The following is a 22,770-nucleotide window of genomic DNA, read 5'->3' on the forward strand; positions in this document are numbered from 1 at the left end:
GTCACCCATGAGTCCTTCCGCTTCCCGACGGCCACAGCCAGGGACCGGGCGGTCCGGCGACGCCGCAGCTCCGCCCCCGGGGTCACCGCAATGGCGGCGCTGGTGCGGGCGGCGGGGCGAGCCCTGCTGGGCCGGGCCGCGCCCCTGCTCCAGGCCGAGCGGAGCATTAGCGGTGGCGGCGCGGCGCGCTGGGGGCCCGTGCGGCCCGGCCTCCCCGTACCCCTCTCCTCGCCCCTGGCGGGGCTCACCCGGCCCATCCGCATCAAGGAGCCCCCAAAGCGCAAGCAGGTGGATCGGTGGACGGAAAAACGGGCCTTGTTTGGGGTTTACGACAACGTGGGGATACTGGGTAAGGCACTTCCCACGCCTAGCTGTAGCCCTAGGGCAGGAGGGGAGGGAGGACAGACGCACCTGCGGGTGAACGGCTGCTCCAGGAGCGAGAGGGTGGGGGAATCGGGCTGACTGCCCGGGGAGCAGCCTCCTCCAGGGCTCACTTTCATCCTCTCTGCTTCTGCCATACTGTTCTCAGGCGGTTTCCAGATGCACCCAAAGAACCTCATTGTGGGGCCCAAGTGGCTGCGAGGCTGGCGGGGGAACGAGCTGCAGAGGTGCATCCGCAAGAAGCAGATGGTGGGAGATCGGATGTTTGTAGATGACTACCTCAAGCTCACCAAGAGGATCCGCTATTTGTACAGGCGCTTCAATCGCACTGGGAAGCACCGCTAGGAGCAACTATGGGTTCAGCACATGGAGTATGGCTTTGTGGCATCGCGGTCAAAATAAAGCCAGCTTTCACACAGTTGGGTTCCTAGTGCTTTCTGCAACCTTTGCTGTGCATTTCTGGCCCTGATTCAAGGTCCTGCTGCTGCTCCAAGCCTGAGCTCCTCTGTGCAAGTTCTGCCCGCACAATTATTTCTGACATACTTCTCACGGACATCTGTTCCAGCCTGCATCCCTGAACTTGACCTGAGTCCTCTATTTTTTGGCCAGGCTTCTAGCTTCCTTTCAGTCTCTGTGAGCCCCAGGTTCTCATATCCTACTTGACAATTTCAGTACACTCCAGCTTAGATTTTTCCTCATAGCCAAATTTTCAAGTTAGTGCTAAGAGTGCCTGCCAATATGTCTTTGTACTCACTGCTTGCCCCCTTGGCCTCCATTTATCATTAAGTGTGGATGATCCAAATGTCAGTTGAAATGCATCAAAACCTGTCTTAAGAGCAGGATTTTTCTCTGTTTCACACTGGTGATGGCTTAACCTCATACTAATGACATTTATCGACCAAGTGGCCTTTTGTTTACAATTTAGGATTTGAAAAAATAATTCAGGCACTTAACTGTTTTTTAAAACTCTAACTTCTAGTTTTCCATAACTGTTATTGGTTCCTTTAGAGGACAAGTCATAGTGAGTCAAAGCTGACATCCCAGTATTCCAGTATCACAGAGACTATTTTATACTTCAGAAAAATCTGTATGATGAGCAGGCAATGCCTGCTCTTTTGCTTGCCTCATTTGCCTGTCTTTTCTCCCTTAGTTGTTATCGCAGCTGCTAGGTAATTGGGGAGTTGTCTGCTGATCACATATCCTGTTACAGAGCAATGCTACTCTGTCTTCAAAACCACTTAGTTGGAAGAGGAAGGGAATAGAAGAACTTTCAGTCTAAGTCTTAGGATGGTGAAGCCAAAGTCTCTGTTCAGGAAGCTGAAGTCCTAATTCTCAGGAGCATGGTGGGACTCCTGCAATAAGGTGGTGTGGTTTTGGGAAATGTGCACACATCCAAGTGGAGACTGAGTAAGCACCTAGAAGGCAACAGCTGGGGGTTATTACATACATAAACCACAGGGTTAGCAAACCCTTTGCTGAAAATATCAGAAACTGGAAAAGCATCAGAGAAAAGTATGTTGTGCCCTTTGTCAGCTCTTAGTACCTAAGCACCAACTTGGCAAGGACTCTGTGCAGCAGTTCCACAAGCTCCATCTTCTGTTATTTACAATGGTTGTTGGAATGGTCCTCAAACTGCGGTGGGAAGGTTGCCAAGCTACAGAAGCTTCTTCCACGACTTGTCCCTTCACGGCTTGTCTGAAGGCACAGCTGAAAAACCTTCAGTTTTGCTGAGGCTAGTGCTAAGTTGCTCCTTAACCCTCAGTAGTCCTACCTGCAAATCACTTAGCTCTAGTCACAGTCTTGTATGAAGCTTTCCCCTTCCTTGTAGTCACAGACTTTTGGTTCCCAGGCTATAATTTAGAACATCTCTATCTCGTGTACCTGCTAACCTGTCAGATCTGACACAAAAAACTTATTAATGGCTTGTATCACCTTATGAGAAGAAATTGAAGTTCAGTGTAGGTGTGAACCAGTCACTTGCCACACTACTCACCACACCAAATGCTGTCTGGAGACTTCTTGTGCCAGCACGCTCCTGCCTCCCTTTTTGTCCTGAATCGAAGAGTCCTCCCTTCTGATCCAGCAGGCTCCTCAAAATATATAGAGGGGTAAAAGCGAACGTGTAGCTGTTCTTGGGACTGCTGCTGGAGCCTGATTTCCCCCCGCGGGCAGCAGAGGCTCAAACGCAGCCGCTTCAGGGATTCATTTGGGTTCCCGTTGACGCCATGATGTACGGTGGAGGCGGGCCAGCCACGCCATACCGTAATTGCACGGTCAGCGCTTTAACCCGAGCCAACAAACGCGCTACGGCGGCGGGAGCTGCGGCGGCCCCTCTGTAACGGCACTAGCACGGACGGGGTTCCGTGTTCGGGCCCTGCGTGACCCACATGGAGGCGGCAGGGCCTCGGCTCACGGCCGGCGGAAGCAGCGGGTCCACTGCCAGGCCGCGGGAGGGGTCCAGAGGCCGCCCAGACCCTCTGGGGCCGGGAGAGGGGCGATGGAGGTCGCAAGCCCGGCGAGACAGTGGGAGACGCACCGGGCAACCCCGCCCCGTTACTCACCCGCCCCGCCGCAGGGGAGGGGCGCCGCGCGGCTCGCGCATGCCGACCCGGGGGTGCGGACTCTGCTCCCATTGGGCAGCCCCGAGGGCGAGCCACAGTGGGGCGGAGCTTATACCCTCGGAAGTCCGGGGAGGGGGAGAGGACTGATTGGTTGCGGAGGCACCCTAAGACGGTGCTGATTTGCTGTTCCTGGAGAGTCCTGCCTATGTGTACTTCTGATTGGCTGCTAGCTCTAGGGGGTGGGGCCTAATCGCCCATAAGTTCGGGGCCCCAGAAGCGGCTTTACTGGTGTATAGCTGTGGGTGCTGGTGTGGGGCTGTTTCTTGCGGCGTGCCCGGGGGTCCTGGTCCGGCTCGGCAATGTGAGTGTCCGCCCGACCCTGGGCGGGCTGTGGCGGGCGCGGCGTGGAGCTCGGTGGAGCGGGAGGGAATGGGCCAGTGCGGAGCTCGCGTCCTGGCCGGCGGCGGGGCCGAGTGGCGCATTGCAGCAGCCGCAGGCAGGGCTGCCCGCACCGCCCCCCCGCGCCCTGGTGCTCGCCCGGGGCCTATAGCGGGGGGAGGAGAGGTGGGGTGTGCGTGGGCCGTGCCCCACCCGTGATGCGCGGGGCCTCGGGCCGCCGCGCCCCCTCCCAGCCCGGGGACTGCCGTTCCCCCCGGGGCGCCCACACGCTGCCTCCCCCGGTCGGCGTGGCCCTGTTCCTCTTCCCCCCCGCCCCGGCGGTTGCAGCGCGCTGGTGACCACCTCCCGGTCACCTCAACGTGGCCAGGTGGCTGTCACCCTTCTCCTCGGCCCTAGGAGACTGCAGCGCCGGGCACAGCCGCACTCCCAAGCCCCCCTGCCTCTGGGATGGCCCTCCCTGCTGCCCTCCTGGGCCTGTCTTTGCTCTAAGCCTGCCTGCTCCTGCTCCCGGGGATCTAGGGAGGGCACGGGCACCCGGGGCTGCTGCCTGCGCTGCTCCAGCCTGGGGGCACTGGGTTTCAGGTAGATTTGAGGGAGAAGGTGCCTTGTGTTTTGAGCCGGTTTTCTCTTTGCCAATACGTGTGTTTCCCTAGGTCTGACCCAGCTCAGCAACCTGCTCCTGGGGCCCCCGAAGGGGGAGCCCCTGGTGGGGGCCCCCCCGGACCACCCCCCAATCTGAGCAGTAACCGTCGGCTGCAGCAGACACAGGCCCAAGTGGAGGAGGTCAGTAGTTCTGCCAGCTGCTCTGGCTTCCCACAGGCTGCCTGGAGCCTTCTCCTACTGCTCTGCGGCAGCGATGCTCTTGACAAGTGTCTGTTGCTGAAGGGATGGATGCTTTTGTCATGCTAATACCGGAAATGCATTAACACCCAATACACAAAATATAATGGCAGACCTATAAAGAGGCTGTAGGACAGAATGCTTTATGTTTAAGAACTTTTTTATTTCAGATATGACTTCTGAGGACCAGGCTTGTTACACTTTTGATACCATGTGTTGTGCATCTGTTATGGAAATACAGCTAGATGGCATCCAGAACAGCTCTTAATCCCTTCTAGCTGCTTCAAGAGAATAGTGTATGTGCAGGCTCGATGTGTGAGGAACCTTGCCTGACTTTCCAGCGTCAGTCTCTGTAGTGTGGTTGCTGAGATGCAGTAACGCCTTTGTGCCTCACTGGGGCAGCAACATGTAGCTCAAAGTTGTCTTTGCAGCTACTGGGCAGTGAGGATATGATTAGTGAGGGGGGTGGCTTAGGCTTGCTGGATTTGAGAGCTTTTGAAAACAGGTTAGAATGTGGGACTCAGGACCTGTTTTAAGTGTGCTTGAACTGGGGGTCTAGGTTTTTTACACCCACTTCAGTGTAGGCAACACCTGGAAAGGTGCTCCTTATCATGACCTTTTTGCCTTGTTTGGGGCTTTCATTTGTTAGTTATTGGCCAAGTTACTCCTCTTATTTTTTCACTCTTTACCAATGCAACTGCTGCTACTATTCTTACTTCTGCAGGTGGTTGATATAATGCGTGTAAATGTAGACAAGGTGCTGCAACGAGACCAGAAACTGTCAGAGCTAGATGACCGGGCAGATGCACTTCAGGCCGGTGCCTCACAATTTGAAAGTAGCGCAGCAAAACTGAAAAGGAAGTACTGGTGGAAGAACTGCAAGGTGAGTTTCCTAGTGCTATGATCTCTTTTATTAGAAGGAAATTGGGCTAGTCTTCTCCTGCAGGGCTTTGAGAGCATAATTGAGGCCTAATTATTTCAAATGTATAGGATTTTTTTACTGTGGAAAGACTTTGAGGCCTTGGCTGTCCCACCTTTAGGGTCTGGCATAGGTTCCCTGGCTGTAAGGGAAGATCGGAAGTTGTCAATTTGTTCTAAGTATTACTCTTTGACAATATCTCTCTTCAGATGATGATCATGATGGGAGTGATTTGTGCCATTGTGGTGGTGGTGATTGTAGGTAAGTACTGAAAAGCCTGGGATCAAAGCACCAATTTTGGTTTGAGATCTGGAGGGTCTTAGTTGCATAAATGTTGTCTTCAGTCCTTGGGGAAGGGAGGTGGTGGTGCTAGAACTCCCACACTTATTGTGGAAGTGGTATGCTTTACATATAACAGAAGGAATTGGGGTTGGCCATCACTTTAGAAATGAGAAATTCTAGGTCTGCCAGATCAGGTGAACTGGTAAGTATGAGGGGCATTTACCCTGGAGTTGGGTGGGTTGGCAAGTCCATTCCCTGGTTGGGGATTTTTAGGTCTCTGGGGGATGTTTGGTGTAACTTGCCCTTTTGTTCTTTCCTTTTTTTCCCTATTGCTTTGTCTCCAGTCTACTTTTTTACTTGAATGTAGCTCCTTCAGTCTGCAGCCTACTGTCCCCTGTCACCTTGCCTGTCTCTTCTTGCCCCTAAATCTTTCCTTCCCTTCCACCTAGCTTCTTCATTGATTTCTTTATTGGTTTTAATTTGTCTTCTGTATAGGACTCTGAAGTGCTCTACCGAACATGGTTAGACTCTTCAACAGCTGCTACAGCTTTAGAGGGGGTCATCTAGTTTAGAAGAAAGGGAAGTAGAGGAGGAGTGGGTAGCTATTGCTCCTCTTCTGCAGGGAATTTTTGTAATTTATTTTTGGGTGTGAGCTTGTTAAATAGTGCCTGTGTGGACTCTAGCAACATAAGAATGCCTTAACGCAGTGCCTTTGGGGATGAAGGACTTCAGCATATAAGATTAGTGTTCTGCCTAAAAAGAGTGGCAGCATGACTTAAGCTTTTCATTGAGCTTCTGAAATAAAGGCTAGTTTGTGCTGGTCAGTGACTGTGAGCCATCTGGCTGAGCCTGGAGACAGTCATCTAGACTTCTCTAGCCATGGAGAGATGAGCACTTAAAGAAACAATTTATTCTTCCTGTCCTTATTTTCAGATTACTTGCTGTCTGAACATGGCCATTTCAGTTATTATAAAGGAGAGCCTACATGATTACCTCAGTCAAGTGCAACAGACTAAACACAGTTAAGTGAAAGGAGCTTTGTTACTACCAAAAAGGCATGTTTGGGAGTAAAATCTCCTGCCAGAAGGAACAAAAGAACAACAGTAAGGAGTCTGGTGGGGGGTGTCAAATATTCCTTTCATCTATGCAGACACAAGCCAGGACCCTGTGCTTTCTACTGTCTTGTAGCTTTCTGGAAGACTTTGGGGTAGTGACAGAGTGGGAATGGGTGTTTTGTCTTTGTGTTACTGAGTTGAATGTCAAATGAAGTCCACTACGTAGCAGATGGAGGTGAAGGAGACTGGAGGTATTCCAGATTAGACTAAACAAGCCACACAGCTTTCTGATTACAAACAACTGTTCTGTTTTTTGCTCCCACAAAGCCCTAACTTTCAGCATGAGTTTGACAATATGTGGAATGGTTAGGTAGGGATTCAAAGGTAAATGCTGCTCTGAGCATGAGTGTTACAAAATTGTATCAGATGTCCCAGTACAGCAGCTTAGACCTCTAGAGATCTTGCCGATTGAACTGAAATCCTCCTACTTGCCATGGGTTCCTTTGAATTTAGCTCTAAGGTGGTCTGTGCTGGAAGTAAACTTGCAGCATGGAATGCTGTGGCTTTCTTTAAGCAATCTCCTTGTTTTTCAAAAATTACAAGAGCTGTGAATTGCTTTAATGTGTTGTCAAGCCTGGGGTTAAATGAGCTGCCCTGTTCCTCAGTTTCTGCAGAGTTTTCTGAGGAATGTGCTTTTTAAAATTTTTTAAATTTTTTTTACAAGCTGAGCTGTAGCTTGTAATCCAGACTGGAAAGAGGGTACTCCTTTTAGAAAGCCCTGCCTTGGTTCTAGAATACACTGGGATCTGTCTAGGCTTTAGAGGATGCAAGGAGGAAGGAGAGAACATCACTGGAGTTCCCAGATAGGAATGAAGTACAAAAGCTGGGAGGAGCAGATGCTTTTTGTTTCATTGGGTGTACTGAGGAAGCCCCTTTCCTCTTCACAGAGCATCTGAGAAGGGGCTAGGTTTGCATGCTTACTTCCATGCCCCAGCATTTCATTTGCGCTGAGTTCATCTCCCTGCAATTCCATCCCTCTCCACCTTGGGTGGGGGCAGAGATGAAGATCTGGAGCGAAGCAGCCCTCGTCCCCTGAGCACTTCCCTAATTTCCCATGGAACTGAGATGTGATGGACGGTCAGAAGTGCATCTACTGAAGAGGAGCCAGGGCCTGCTTGTACTACTTACTGCTATCATTTTAGGGGGTTGGGCATACAAGCTTGAGGCCCCCAGACCAGCAATTCTCTTAAACTCTTCTAAACAAGCCTTTGGTGCCCCATTCTTCCTATTCCTCTGGGGGCTGAGGTCCCCCTAGGCTGTCTCTTCCATTTCTTTCTCTTAGATGTTGTATGTTGCCTCTTTTGCTCCCTTTCCCCTCCTTTGTGTCTCTATGCATGGGCAAAAAAAAGAAAATCACCAAGGCCCTCTGAGTAAAAGCAAGGGACTTTGCTGTCCACAGCATTACAGCCAGTCACGCACGTGCAGTTTATTTCCTTCCTATATGAACACAACTGTAATCTCTTCTGGCATGATATAATAATCAGCTCATGTATTTTAAATGGTCTCTAAGAAACACAATTCACCACCTTACTGAGTCTGTCTGGTCTGTCAGTGGGTGGGAAGGGGCTGGGATACCAAATGCTTCTGGAACATAATTTTTATGTCACTTCCATACTCTACACACACCTCAAGTTCTGGCTCTCAAAGCACTGGGTAGTCTTCTGTTGCAATGGTGGTACTTCCAGTTGTACTGGAACTAACTGTGTGCTGGACCAACTCCCTGGTAAGTCTCTAACAAGATGCACGGACCAGCGCCTCTGGGGAAGAGGCTGCCCAGTCTAACTCCTATCCACCAAATGTCTAGCCACTGCATAATGCATAGGGAGGTAGTCCCCTGAATGGGAGGGTGTGTTGCTGGTAGCTCTAGTTTCTCGAGCTGTGCTGCTTTTGCACTTCAACAACCTATCGTCAGATCCTTAAACACAGAAAACAATTCTTCTTTGGTGTTGGGACGTGTTCATGATCCAAATGAAGACCTCCAAGAGTAGGGTGCTGTTCACAGTGTATCTTGGAGCATGGCTGGAATAAAGGTAAGTGCCCCCTTGTTTTGCTTCACTGTATGCTTGAAACTCATTAAAAACAAATTACAGAGCTTTGTCAAGTGCAGACTTATTTTAAAATGAGGTACTTGTGCCCTTATCTGTCCATGCAGTTACACACCATAGGTTGTAAAACAATACTCCCTGTGGCTTGTGGATCCCTTATGACTGATCTTTGTCCGATCTTCAACATCACCAAAATCATACCAGAACAATGTATGGTCTGTGGTAAATTTGGAACGGTGCACCCAGGCTAATTCTTTCAAAGATGGAAGCTTTACTAAGAAAGGAGGGTGTCTGGACTGGGTAGTGGATTAAAGCAGCCTGGACAGTCTGAACTTCAGCACAGATCAGGCCCACACAACCAGAGTGAACTACTCATGCCACAATTCGTGCCAAGTTGTGTGTTGTCTTTCTGTTAGTTATCAGCCTTGTTTATGTAGGGGTGTAGGAAAAGCTTTTTTTCTTACAACAGATACGTTTCCAGATCATTGACTACACAGTCTATAAGCCCCTAGCCAAACCTAGGGACCCAAGTGCTTGCTTTCAGAAGCTGACCAGCTGGTCTGGAACACATAGGGGCTGAACAAGCTGCTGAAAGCTGCCCCAGGGTTGTGGCCAACTCATGAGTCATATTGTGCAAGTTTGCAAAAAAGAATTGCATGTCTAACTATAAATCCTATATATGTTTAAAGTACTGTGCTCTGCAGGGAGCTCCCTTCTTAGGTGCCATCCTTTAAACTTTCAGCACCTCTGCTGCTCCTGCAGAGTCTGTTATCCTGGTTTCAAATGTGCACTAAAAGCAAGATGAAGGCTTTGCCAAACAGTAGTTCTTTAAGAATATAATTAGATATTCAAACTCTGCCTTTACACATGCAACTCTTGTATTCAACTGCTTCATCCTGACACCTTCAGATTTGGTGGGACCTCAACTCTACTGCTTTTAAATGGATGTGTCTTAAACATTCATGTTTCTGGATGCCCTAGGCCTTGTTCTGGTCTTTCTTGATATTTCTATGTGCTGATTGGAGAAGGCTGCATACTCTCATCAGTTGGAGGGATTGTTGGTTTCTTGTCTCAGCTGGAGACTAAGCAAAAGGTGGTGGGGAAGATGCACAACATTTTTCTAGAGTAGGAATGCAGCATCAATGTTTGTTTAACAGACCTGGCTTCCCTGTGAAGTGACAGAGGTCCCTGCTCTGAAGTATCCACTGTGGCTGGAAGCCTTAAATTGGAGAAGAGAGGCAATAACGGGGAAGTACAGAGGTTTTACCTGTTCTTATCTCCAAGCAAATAATTACTCTCTGAGAGAGGCAGAGGATAAGGATGTAGGTTTTTACAAAATAGGCAACCCAACTGTGTGTGTTGGATATGTGAGTTCAGCGCAGTGTTCCCTACAACGCTTCCTCTTAGAGAATTTAAGTGGGCGCCTTCATAAAAGTTCTCGTTTACAGGCCGAAATGAAGTTGTACTTCAACTGCTATACTTCTGTTAGTCTTTGAACTTTTTTTGACAGATACAGTTATTCAAAGCACTCTTATTTTTTGTTCCCAAGGTTTCCAGTGTGAACAGCCTCATAACATCCTTCAGTGCATAGACCCACTAAATAATTATTGCGGAGGCCAAAATTACTTTCTTTTCATGTTCTGTCATGTCAGGTTTCTTTTCCAAAAACACTTGTAACTATTTTTAAATAAATTTGCCATAATCTCCAGATACTAATATATATTTTTTTTAATTAGCTCATTGCCTTCCAGCATGTACTTGGAAGCTGAAGGCTCTTTCTTGTGCTCACAGGAACCTTTTAAATACTGAACATTGGTAACTATAAAAAACTGCAAGACTGAACATGGCCATCCCTCTGGTATGTTACTGAGCTCTGGTTCCCTCTGTCTTTTCATCAACAGCACTCCTGCCCTTTTCATCTTTCACGTCTCCACTCCTTTGATTTTTATTGAAACTGTCCCAAGAGCCTGGTGGCCCTTTCTTCAAATGTCTTCTACATTTTACCTCAATCTGTGCAGACAAACCTGGCACCTATCTGTTCAGCTTCTTTAGGCACTCCAGCAAGCAGAGTTCAGTTCTTTGAAATGTATTGCTTGTTTTCTGAAGTGTTGCTTTTTATCCCTTTCTAGCTTCTCTAGACACTTAGGTTGTATTTCCATGCGTTTCCTGTATTACCTTAATTCTTATGTAAAAAAAAAAAAAAAAAAAAAAGGTGTCTGTCACATTGTGACTGCCATGCTGTTAAGGAACAAGTTTTCAGCAGAGAGTGGGGCATGCCTGCCTTTGGTGTTGTCTTGGTGTTCCCTGCCTTCTCAACCATCCTGTGCTTACTTTTTCTGTTTCCTGGAGGGGCTGGCTCATTCTTCCCTTTCTTCCAGTACTTTCTATTGCTGCTGCACACCAGCTTTCCTTATAGGTTCTCAGATCCTCCAAATTAATCTGATCTCACAGTTAGAGCCCTCAGAAACTTCAATGTCCCTACATTTCCCAGGCTCCTTGTATCCTTTTCTTGGCTAGTATATGACTTCTAAATGCCCTTAGCCCTCGATCACCTTGCAAATCCCACCACTGTGGTCCCACAGACACTGGTGCCCTTTATACCCTGTCGCTGTGTGCTGTTCCGCATCTCAAAAGGGCTCACATCTCTTTCCTTGTATTTCAGCAGCACCAAACACTTCCACAGATCATTTGCTGTTGGTTTTAGCTCTTAAACACTCATCCCTCTTCTCCCTTTGTAATTTCTGTCCTATAAACCTTTTCCTCATCCTTGTTCTTCTTAAGCATGTGGAGCCACTGACTCCTGTACCGATTACTCCAGCAAACCAACCCACTCTAATACTCCAGCTTACCCACAAAAATATTTTTCTCCTCCTGCACTTCCCTTCCCCCTTCAAGCAGTTGCATTTCTACTTCTCTGCTTTACCCCTGCATGACAGAATGTTCCTAGTCCAAAAAGACGACTTGCTTTTTCTTTAGTGTCCTATAACATGCAGTTGCTCCTTGCATGTTTTCTGCGTACTCCAAATAACTGCCATGCTTCTAACATACGTATAACTACTGAGCATTTACTTCCCCACACCTTTCTCCTCTTGTACAAATTCACCCCAGCTCAGACCTTTAATTTACCTTTTGCTGACAGACGAATCCCTCTAAATGCTCACTTCCTCTAGTATTTTACTTTCTCTGTGAAACACTCAATTTCCCATGCTCTTACTGCACCGTTGGTGGACTTGTCTCTTGTTTTCAGCCAAACTGAGCTCACTATACATCTGTTGAGCTGAGAATTTGTGGTCTTATCAGCCTACAAGAAGTATAGGGATGTTCCTCAGAGGATCACCTGATTTCTCCCAAGATGACCATTTTTGCACTGATCCTCAGGACAGGGAGAGCTAGCCTATTTACCAACTTGTATAACAACTTCACATTTATACAGGCTTTTAACTCTGGATTTACAGCTACGCGGAAGGGGGCCATTTTTTTTTTCCATTTTAATACTTCTACAGAAGAGAGAAATAATACGGTGCAAGCTTCTCCTAGGGAATACATCATCTTCTACAGCTGTATTTCTTTAGGACATTAAAGAGAATGTAATGTTTCAAGGAGTTATGCCTCTGATTAATCTTCCTTTAATTACCCATTTATCTATGTGTGATGCAGTGGGTCACATCGATTTGTATGGTTATCACAAGGCACTGTGTGATGTGAAGAATTGTCTTGCTATTCAGATATTCTGAAGAGATCGTGTTCAATGTATAAATAATTGTATGTTTGTGATACACAGAGACTGCTTTAGATGTTGCACCTACGCTTTCTCCTTTCTTGATTTGGAGGTAGTTTTGTGAAGCAAACAGTTTCATGTGTCCAGTGTCAGGTTTTTGCTCATTAACGTGCTAGAAGCTATGGAAGGCAGTAGTCTGCAGTACTGAATTCATGACCAAGAACTGGTCTGGGAGTGCAGCATCTTGATTCCTCAATTTGTCTGTCTTGTTTTTAATTGTGACCAAAGCTGCTTTTTTGTTTTAGCTGCTAAACCTAGCTTTTAACTCTGCCTCTTGGGCAGTGTTTTTACAGAACACAAAAGTCCCTTCATTAAGGCAACTTTGAGCTTTCCTCCTTTCTTTATCCACTCTGTTTTTCTTCATTTTAAATCACCAATAAACACAGAAACTGTGGGTTTTTTTTGTGTTTGTAGATGTCCCGATTTTTTTCCCATGGGGGCCTCCCAGGGGAATACATGTTTCTACAACTCTGAATGCCTGTGGTTGCAGGGCTTTCCCTCCTCCTAGGCTGCCCCTCTTGCTGAAGGACACCCATGAATTGTTTGCATCTATTCCCAGCAGAGAGAGACCTTCACTTTCATACAAGGGTCATCAGCTGAGCACTGGGATAAAGTTTGAAAAACCATCAATATTTGTGTAATAAAAAATATAGTGTTAATGTCTGTGAGAAGGAAGAAAATCACCCTCTGCTGGGAAGTGAAAAAGTGCATTTTCAAGGCAAGAGCAGTACAGTAAATGTGTGTTTAACATCTCAAAGGGAAGAAATAGGCAACAGTTTATATACTACACTAGAATCTTCCATCTTCCCAAGGGCGGTGTATCTGCCTTAATTTTAAAAATATCTGAAGTTTTTATTTTGTTATGATTAACTAGTTTTTAAATTCAAAAGAGGCTGTTTGTAATGATATTGGGTACATGGTACCACAGGTCTTTGCCTAAACTATATGCTTAAATTCTGGTATCTCTGTTTGTGTCCGGTCAAGTGGGTAATCCTGTTAGTTAAGGACATCACCCTTGCTCTCTTGATACTACATAAAGTGCTGTGTAAACATCATTGCAGCAGAAGTCTGAGTATTTGTAAAAAATAGTATGGCAAGCTTACTGCAAGAAATAAGATGTGTGGTCTTGTGCAAAGTTCCTGGGAAGAGGACATTCTTTGTTCTGACCTTGATTGCCTATGCAGTCCATTCTAATAGGCTAATACATCCTCTGGAAGGATCTTTAGGTCTGCAGCACTTCTCCTGTGCTTCACAATCCTCAGTAGAGCCTCTGTGGGTGAACCAGAGGAGGGATGAGTAGAACAGAGCAGGTACTGACCTGTGCTATTCTGATCCTCTTTTGCAGAATCTTATGGCTTCGGAAATTTTTGAGGGTGTACGCTTTCTTTCCATTGCTCCTGTGTAGAGATCAATTTATCCTGAATGCTCTGGCAAATGGTCAAATAGCTGGACATCCATATGTGTGGTATATCACAAGGAAGGAGCCTGCTATATAGCTATGATCTACTAGTACCACATAGGCAGCTTAAAAAGGGAAACCATCTTCTGCCAGGGCTGGTTTTTTCCTGACCTGAGAGTGACAGCAAGCATCAACCCCCTCCCCAGAGTATTGTGTATAATATAAATTAAGACTATGTCAATGGCTGTCATGTCTTGGCTACACAAGTAGCCCCTCCTCTGGAAGGAGAGGATGGGTGGCTTGGTCTTTGGATCAAAACTAGACAGTAAGACCTAGGAAAGAGCAACCAGTTTCCAATCTGAACGAGAGCTTAACAAAGCTCATCCTGTGGAGAGCCTTGTACCCAAGTTTAGAGGCCTTTCCTGTCCCTTGTCATGCCACAGAGGAGGCCACTCATACCTGCCAAATCTCTTTAATTAATGACAGTCCAGAACTGTGGCAGCATCCTTGTTGCAGGGAAAAGAAAGCATGTATGTATGTGTAGGTGTGCAAGGAGTATAAGGAAACCAAGTTGATATCTCCCCCATGTATACACTAGATTAATTCTCATCCCTGGTGAATCCCAGAGCACTAGTATTTTATGAGACTGAAGAATTCAGCTATGGTAGTGAAAGCAATGAACCCAGGCCAACCATGGAGCAGTCTTCTGCTATGGTCCAGGTAGAGCACCCCAGAAATAAAGAAATGCAGGTGCCATAGAGAAAGTGTGAAGCCTCTGCTCCAATTGTCACCTGTCTGAGCTGTGGAATAAGCCACTGCCTCACTCGTGTCCCACCTCCCCATCCTTGCTCAACCTACATGGTTCCAGGCTGTTGTAGGATGGCAGTGTGGTCACTACAGCCTCGACAGTGAAGCGGTGTGGAGTGCTGAGACCTGGTGCCTCGTTTTGGAAAGCGGTGTTATCATGACTGTTTGGAGGGGGTGCCGGTGGGGAGAGCTGCTGCCGGGAGCGGAACCAGCGTAAGGCCAAGATAAAGGTGATGGCGGTGAAATCCAGAATCAGTTCTGCAAGCTCCATCACAGACAGGACAGAGGATCCGAACCAGAGGCTCCACTGGTTCCCAAACTGGGACAGCAGCGTCACTACCTGCAAGAGATGGAGAGAGGGGAGTGAGGACAGCCCTCGTTCCAGCCTTTTCGCCTCACTGCCTGCTCCCACTAGCAGTGCCCCTGTGGTGGTGGGGGGTTCTTCCCATCCTGCCACAGGAGAAGAGAGCGATGCTGCTGGGATGAACACCAGCCAATACAGAGGGACATCAGCGGGGAATGGGTGGCTGGAGAGGACATGGCAGTGAAGTGTGTACCGTGAAGGCTGGAGACTCCCCATTAGTCTTGTAGTTCCACTCCTTAAAAAAGATATTCACTTTGGCAACTCCGTTCCTGTAAATGAAAGATGGGGCTCAATAATCCCAAATCCACAATCCCTTCAATTCTTCATGAAGCTTGTCTTCTCTGTCCCCTTCTGCCACTTGTCCTCCTCCCGCATATACCACCCAGAAGCTTTTCCCCATCTCTGCGGTTTCCTCATTCTGCACTAAATACAATCTTTGGTACTTGCAGTGCAATTCTGAGACTGTGCTGTGAAACCCAATGTTTGTGGCATCCTACATTGGCTAAGTACAAGCTCCTGTGTGGCTCTCATTCCCACTATTCCACTAGCCCTTACTGTGACTCCAGACCACATGGAAGCAGCCTGGGGCTTGCTATTTTCATACCAGCAGCTGACCCTTTTCAGACTCTTCATTTGGATTCCCAGTCCTTGTTGAAGTCTCTGTTTACTCTGACTCAAATCCACTGGCCTTGTCCATGGGTCCCATGTCTAATCTTCCCAGAAATTATTTGATCTATCAGCCCCCAACACACACACTCCACTAGGATGGTTTCAGGTTTGGATGCAACCTCTGTTTAGGAGCTCTCACCTCTTGGATGTGATATTGTATTTGTTCTGTTGTGAAAGCACATGAAAAACCCAGTCCTGAAATTAAAGTGCAATAAATTGTGTTACATGACCAGTCACCTCCTGTAGGTGGAGTACCAGTCGAGGAAGGACAAAATGGGAGTTTGGAGCAGTGCTGGGGAGCCCAGGAAACTCTCTTCTTACCTCTGAGACAGCAGAAGGCCAGCGGGAATATCCAGCTGACAGATGGTATTCTGTCATTCTGGAAGACAAGAGGCTGTGTTAGCTGTTGAAGCTTTAGGAGCTACAAGGCCAGGTCTCTCAATCCCCAAGCACACCTGGAAACTCCCTCCCATGCTGAAGTTCTGCCCACTTCCCACCGAGCTTCTGCACAGTCCTCAGGAGATCACCCTGAGCTGACACTGATGCTCCTCAGCTGTCAGCTTCCTGATGGGAGAAATATAATTTTGGGTTGCAGCTCAGCTATTGACTGAAGCTTTTGCCCTGGTGATTGGATGCTTTCCAGCACTTCTAGGAGTAAAGAGTTCCCAATCCACCTGATGGATGTTCAAACTTACTTGCAAGGTTTCCGACATTTGTGGAAACAGCCCAGCACGTCAGCTTTGAATTCAGCCAGGAGTTTGTAATAGCAGTAGCCTGAGCAGCAGAGAAAGTAGATCCAGGTAAGCTCACAGTATCTGTATATGAAAGGTGATCTGTGACAGTGAGGGGAATCCAGGGGAGGTTTCCTTCCACAAGCTCAGAGGGAGTAACCATCCAAGACAAGAGTGTCTTTTGGATGTCCTGCACCAGGAAGCTCATTGAAGACAAAGGTGCTAGGACACGAGATGGACCGAACAGGTTCAGGTGGGCTTGAGCTTTACTATTCTTCCTGTCCACTTACCCCAGGCCACATGCTTTGTGTAGTCACAGTACTCTGCTCTAGTAGGTAAGGGATAAAAGTAATAGGCACAGCCACAGCGCTCTACCATGTTGAGCTGAAAGCAGGAGCGAATGCAGACCTGGAGGTGCATGAGGTGGAAAAGGTTGAACAAGGCAACCAAAGCCACTGCAGTTTGTATCACATCACCATAGTTAACAGTGCCCGCAGACAAGTGTTAGGGCACTGAAGGATTTTGGGAAAGTAGGGAAACAAGCTGGCACAGGACCAGGGATAACGAGTTACCTGTTCAGTGTAGCGGGATGAGTACAGGTTTTGCACTGGCACGTCACTGCCATCCTCTGTGCAATCACTGTAACGGCCCCCAAGACGCATAGTAATCTCCTAGAATATCATAGTCATTACAGTCAAGAACTGCCACTTTGTTGTCTTCCTTCTACACTTCCATGCCACTCACTCCTTGTCCATCAGTATCTGATCTTTATGCTTTCCTCTGGATGCCAGCTCCCCCTGCTTCCCTCCATTTCCTTGTTCACTGATAAATTGCAGTCAAATCCTTCTCATCTAATCCAGTAAGTTCCTCTTCTTCCCTCTCGTCACTCCATGCGATTAACCCTCTCCCTCACACATGGAGTCTATGACAACCCATCTGTATCTATCTACTAAGTTAATCCTCCCCCACTGAAGTTCATATCTCCGCATCCACAGCTCTTACCCCTGCTGCTTCCTCACCTTTCTCATGCTGATGGAGGTCTCAATACCTGGACGCACATTGAAACCCCCATCATCCATGAAGGCTGGCTCATTCTGATCATGGACCATGACCCTGGCTCCTGTCACTGTGGATAACAGCGGGATGAAATCATGCTGTTCGGTGCGCACCACCAGAGAGAGGCCTGTGGGAATGTCAGAGAGCAAGGGATGTCATGGCCGGCCGTCATGTGGAGCAGGAGAAAGAGCAGAATGGTTAGAAGTGAGTCTGTAAGAAAGGAAGAAACATCAACCAGGGCTGCACCAAAGCTGGGCAGCAATGGAGGGTGGCAGGAGAGAAGCCAGAGACAAAGCTGGAGGTTCCGGGAGAGATCAGAGAAAACTGAATTTCTTCACTGTGGCTTAGAAAAAGCAGAACTGGGAACTGAGAGAAATTTCATGGAGAGACTCAGAGCCATATGGAAGAAAGGCCATAAGGCTGGGCCTAGAGAGGTTTCAGGAGGTTTAGGAACACAAATAGGTCAGCTGCTGAAAACAGGAAAACAGGGAAGGAGAAGGTCAAGAACAGGCTCTCAGGAGCACAGCACTGGAACTCAACAGAGGACTTAAGGAAGGGCCAGCACAGGTCCAGAGGGAGCAATGAACACAAGGATCAGGCACTGATGGGAGAGAGAAGAGCTCAGTGGGGTATCAGCGAGGGACAGCCATGTCCATGAGACAGCCATCTCCACATGGGTGAAAACAGCTTGGGAGAGACAGAGCAGGGCTGCAATCTGCCACCGCCAGGAAACGCGCAGCAGGATGGCTGTAACTCCTCTTGGGAAAACAGAGATGACCTGTTCTCCCTCCCTACTCACCAAAGAGCACCTCTCACCCACCATTATTGATCCCAGGCATCGAGGAGGTCCACAGGCTGCTGCTGTTGTCGTTGAAGGTATAGCAGTTTCCATACAAGGGATGGTGGAAGTGGGTATAATTCCTGAGATGGGAACAGAAACGTTCACACGGGGTGAGAAGGGCTGGGAGACCAAGGGGAAGGGCTTTCTGAAAGGAACAACTCTGTTTTCCACCTGTAGGGAGAGGGGCTTAACAGCAGATGGGCAGTATTTGTTATGTAAACTCACCCAAACCAGGAAAAGCAATAAAAATGTGCTATAAAAAATGTGCTGGAGCTGGACAGGTTTTTACACCAGGTTTTTCATATTGCTAACTCTTGAGAGCCTGAATGGGTTTTAGCAGTACTAGCAATTACTGTATTATCTTACTAATTAGCTCTTCCTAGCCATTGCTGATGGGTTTCATTTCACTACTTCTTTGTGGCTTTTTTACCATAATGGCAGGAGAGAAGTGCGATATTGTTTTTACTGTCCTTTTGTAACAATTATTTCTTTTCCTCCTTCTGTATGTCAGCTGATGTGTACCACACCACCACTGTAGAGAGCAGAATAAACAGACTTCTACACTGTAAATCTGTACCCACAACAGAGTTTGAACAACTATTTAATTTGTGTGAAACCCAGGAAAAGGAGAAACCATCCTCTGAGGTTCATAGTCCACAGAAACTGTGACCCTTGTGAGCACAACCCGCAGGAAACACTCATGAGACGTCATCTGAGACAACAGGAATTGAACAAGGAACAATCCCACCTTGGGAAAGAGGTTCTCTAATGTGGGTTTCTTGAATTCTCCTCGACCCAGGCACAAAATATGGGTGGTGTTAGCAAGACACATTGGGATGTTTCTGCCACTTACGCCTTGTCACATGTTGCTTCATTGAAGCGGCAAGCATAGATGAAATTCTCAAAGTCAGACTCATCCAGGGCTTTTGCTTCAGGCATCTGCGCCAGGATATTGATATAGTGAAAGCTGTACCATTCCCTCACAGCATCCACCCCTGAAGAGTAGGCCTGATGGAAACAGTCCTCGTTGTTCTCACTGCACTGTTGAGAAGAAGAAAACCGGCTGTGTCAGGGAAGTCCTGTCCCAGAGGCGAGGTTGTGGCTGTGGGTTAACTATGCTCCCTCAGCACAGGCAGGAGATAAACCTGAGAGAGTGGACAAGATCTGCAAGGCTCCTGTGCTCGATCAAAAGGTGATCAGCAGTATGGGGAAAAGCAAACCCAGGGCAGCTCCTTGGTGGAAGGGAAACACCAGGTGAATGAGCAAGGCTGAATAAAACCCAAGAGGCAGCAAGTCCTAGTGAGGTGTGCAGGATGATCTGCTGCACATAAATTCTACATGGTATAAAACCAGAAGCTTTAAATTCTGGCATGGGGGGCTCTTCCTTTGGGGCGTGTCTAGGAAAAATGCTTTTGATCCTGTGGGAACTCTAGTTAACTGGCAAGGATTAGCCTCAGTCCTTCACTGCCTTTTTAAATGCAAACACAGATAGCCTCAGGCGAAGAAGCTGCTACCTGGGAACAAATGCAATCACAACCACATTTCATGTGGCCTGCAGCCATCCAATACTTTCCCCTTTGCTATTATTGGGCAACACTAGAGTTGATGTTAATAAATGGCTCTCCAAAAGGCTGGTGCAGCCTTCAGGAAGGACAAGGTTTCTCTGCCCTACCTAGGAAAAAAATGGGTATTGACATGGACAAGTCTCCAGGAGCCTACATGAGCACGGTCAGGACTTGGGGAGCAGGATTGCATTGGGCAAAGGATTAGTCTCTCCCTTTATCTGCTATTAGCAAAAGCCAGTGCAAATGAATCAGACTTCTACATAGAGAAAGGCATGGTCAAGGGTCTAACAAGACAGAAGTAGCTGGGCAGAGACTGGAGTGGGAAGGACACAGGATACCTAGGGATCTCACCAGAACGAAGCCAATTTTCCAGTCATTCTTGTCCACTGAGGGACTGTTCTCTGGCAAGTTGACTAAGTTATCCCGCTTCTGCCTTCGCAGCGGATGGCGCTGGACATGATGGAGCAGGCTCCGTGAGCTACGCTTTCGGGTGGACAGCGTGGACCAGTCGCTTTGTGCCAGAGACATGTTGTAGTCATAAAGGTCTAGCAGTGTCTGATGGGTGATTTGGTCCAGTTCATCCAGCTTCTTACGGATGGCACTGTATCTATACGGGGGGAAAGAAGGGCCTGCAGCTTTAGAGTTGGATGCACATAAACCATTCTGAATAAGACATGCAGCAAATTTTGCTGGCGTGATTCAGGACATTACTGCTGCCAGCTGCAAATCCAACCCCTTGCTGCAGGCTACCATCCATGTAGGAGAGAAATAAATGCATCCGCTTTTGCCCTGTGGCAGTTTACAGTGCAGCCCGCTAACATACACCAAGCAGAGCTGCCTAAACTAATACATCTTACTGTGAATGCCCTGCAGCAGCAAAGGCCTGTGAAAAGTGGCCTTTTCACTGCCACTGCTACTGAAGGGGACAGTCGAGGACCATCAGGAGAACAAGTATCACACGCTTTTATCCTATGCTTGCAAAAGTCAAGGCAAGACAACAGCTCTGGGAGTCTGCTTCTTACCTGTATGGATTGAGGGTGCACAGTGTCACGGCTGGGAAAGTCAGCCTGTCGGAGTTGAGGTTGAGGTTGAGGTTGACAGGATAGCTGAAGTACTCCCTGTAGAGGATCCCAAATTGCCAGTACATTAAGCTGAAGGTGAGAAAGAAGAGAACGGACCAGAAGGCTGTCTTCATCTTATTATTTTTGGAGCACACCAAGCGGATAGCCCCATGGATGGTTGTGTTGCTGCAGAAGAACTGGAATAGCTCCTTGTAGGAACTGTAGAATTCAATGAGACCCTCCCGCTTCTCTTCTTTCTGCTGCTGGTCCTCTTCTTGCTTCCATTGCCTTGTTTTCTCGTCTTCTGGCATCTTCCCTGTCTTCACAGACCCACCCTACAGCACAAACTCAGAATTAGGGGGTAGCTCTGCAAGATTGTGGCTCCAGGAAGCTGTGCCTGGTGCAAAAACTGGCTCTGCACCCTCGTCTTCCCAAAACCTTGCTGCTTTCACCCCCTCCTCCCTGACTCCATCCCAGTCTGCAGGTCCCCGGCCGCCCATGCACACGCTCCCTCCCACGGGTGACAGGGGGCAGATCATCCCCCACCGAGCAGCCCCCACCGTCCTCCCCCAGCTCTGCTCCCGGCCCGGCCCCCCAGCCCGGTGCCGTGGGACTGACGCGGGGCTCTGTGCCCATGGCAGGCGGAGGCCCAGTGCGCTCTCCCCGAGCGCTGCCGGCTCTCCCGCAGCCTCCCGGGCTGGACTGGGACCGGTTCCTTTCCAGTTCGAGCCAGCACCCCGCCCGGCTTCTGCCCTGCCAGCCTCTCCCCGCCCGCCCCTCCTTCCTTCTCCTGCCCCTTCCCCTTCCCCCCGGCACCGCTCCCGGGGAAGAAAAGCCTCTTTAAGCTCTCAGGTGTCCGCGACCGGGCAGAGGAGGCCGAGGGACCGGGGGACTCGCCGGGGCGGTGACCTTGGCGGCGCCAGCGGGGGTCAAGGCGCGGCCGCCGTACTCCGGGCGGGCAGCAGGACCCCCCCGTCCTCCCCAAGGGGAGCCCTGCCCCGGCCAGGTACTGCTGCGGAACAGCTTGTCCCTCCTCCTTCTCCTCCTCCCACCCCCCCGCGGCGGGGACGCGGTGTCCCAGCCAGCCGAGGTGATGCAGGAAGAGAGTTGGCAGCGCTCGTCCCAAGGGCAACTGGAGGCAGTGCCCGCTGGCCGGGAACCCCCCCGCTCCCCTCTCGGCGGCGGCAGGACCCTGCCCTGCCCACGGATGGGGTGCACACACCCCAGCTATAGTCGCCAAATCTTGCTTTTCAAGAGCAAAACCCAGGTAGATGGAGACTTTTGGGTGAGATCTGCAAGAAGGATGGTGCCGGGGCAGATAAGGCTGGTGGCAACACGGTGATATGCATGAGGTAGCATTGGTTCTGCTGGTTCATTAACTGAAGAAATCTGTCGTATCCAGAACTACCTGGCCCAACCAAGAGTGGGAACATATTTCACTGATCTGTGCCTGGGAAATTAAAGCTTCCTGTCATCACCCAAAACCTCCGTGCATTTGCTGAGACCATGGAAATGAACAGCTATACCCAAATGTGACCAGGAATCGCATTATAACAGTGGAACCTCCTTCCCAATCCTTCCTCCAAATGCTTTTCTCTCAAACTAGCTCTTTCTGAGGTTTTCACTTCTTTCTTTCCCTTATGACTACCTCTTTCACATTAGTCCTTGTTCAGAGCTGTCTGGCACTGAATTTCAATCCTTATTGGAGTTAGCAGTGGTTTGATTAATGACTCAAAATACACAGCCACTTTTACCTCTTCATATTGCAAAACACCATGCTTGAAAATGGCAAGGACTGCACTTCTGAGGCTGGCAGCTAAGTGACAGCATGCCAGGCACAGCCTTGTGCCAGCTGTCTGTTAAAAACCCGACTTAGGGCTTTCCCTCCATTCTGTGCTGTGACAAAGAGCAATGCAGAGCAAAAGCATTGCTGCTTTTGCAGTTCTAAATTAATTAT

At 48.6% G+C, this 22,770-nt stretch overlaps 3 protein-coding genes across 16 annotated transcripts in view; 2 read left to right on the forward strand and 1 right to left on the reverse strand.

The window, feature by feature from the left end:
* Nucleotides 1–10: 10 nt before the first annotated feature.
* MRPL51 (mitochondrial ribosomal protein L51) lies at nt 11–799 on the forward strand. The gene is made up of 2 exons (XM_082043592.1): nt 11–349; nt 530–799. The coding sequence occupies exons 1-2, from the start codon at nt 91–93 to the stop codon at nt 724–726; spliced, it is 456 nt and encodes a 151-aa protein (XP_081899718.1). The 5' UTR covers nt 11–90; the 3' UTR covers nt 727–799.
* Nucleotides 800–3,186: 2,387 nt separating this feature from the next.
* The window catches only part of VAMP1 (vesicle associated membrane protein 1), a 40,732-nt gene continuing 21,148 nt past the window's right edge, over nt 3,187–22,770 (forward strand). Inside the window, exons 1-6 of one of the 9 annotated variants that reach the window (XM_082075538.1) lie at nt 3,187–3,303; nt 3,995–4,124; nt 4,906–5,064; nt 5,310–5,361; nt 6,316–6,403; nt 7,385–12,983. In XM_082075538.1, the coding sequence (XP_081931664.1) occupies nt 3,302–3,303; nt 3,995–4,124; nt 4,906–5,064; nt 5,310–5,361; nt 6,316–6,371 (399 nt within the window). In that variant the 5' untranslated portion in view covers nt 3,187–3,301 and the 3' untranslated portion in view covers nt 6,372–6,403; nt 7,385–12,983. Of the gene's footprint in view, nt 3,304–3,994; nt 4,125–4,905; nt 5,065–5,309; nt 5,362–5,726; nt 12,984–22,770 lie in introns of those variants that run through there. The other 8 variants (XM_082075540.1, XM_082075542.1, XM_082075537.1 and 5 more) reach the window with 8 other exon arrangements.
* On the reverse strand, nt 13,574–21,819 carry SCNN1A (sodium channel epithelial 1 subunit alpha). Of its 6 annotated transcripts, XM_082075453.1 has the most exons (14): nt 21,432–21,464; nt 20,775–21,148; nt 20,104–20,359; nt 19,041–19,228; nt 18,167–18,267; nt 17,310–17,473; nt 16,863–16,961; nt 16,581–16,698; nt 16,255–16,333; nt 15,881–15,938; nt 15,699–15,754; nt 15,084–15,159; nt 14,578–14,866; nt 13,574–13,590 (listed from the first exon to the last, which is right to left on the reverse strand). In XM_082075453.1, coding segments are annotated over exons 1-14 (1,878 nt in total). In that variant the 5' UTR covers nt 21,450–21,464; the 3' UTR covers nt 13,574–13,588. The 6 variants fall into 6 exon arrangements, with proteins under 6 accessions (XP_081931579.1, XP_081931581.1, XP_081931582.1 ...); XM_082075455.1 differs by lacking the exons at nt 13,574–13,590; nt 21,432–21,464 and adding an exon at nt 21,711–21,819 and having other exon boundaries at nt 14,176–14,866; XM_082075456.1 differs by lacking the exons at nt 13,574–13,590; nt 21,432–21,464 and adding an exon at nt 21,677–21,811 and having other exon boundaries at nt 14,176–14,866.

The sequence above is a fragment of the Streptopelia decaocto genome, assembly GCF_964273445.1.
Source record: "Streptopelia decaocto genome assembly, chromosome: 1".
Classification (NCBI taxonomy): Eukaryota; Metazoa; Chordata; class Aves; order Columbiformes; family Columbidae; genus Streptopelia; species Streptopelia decaocto.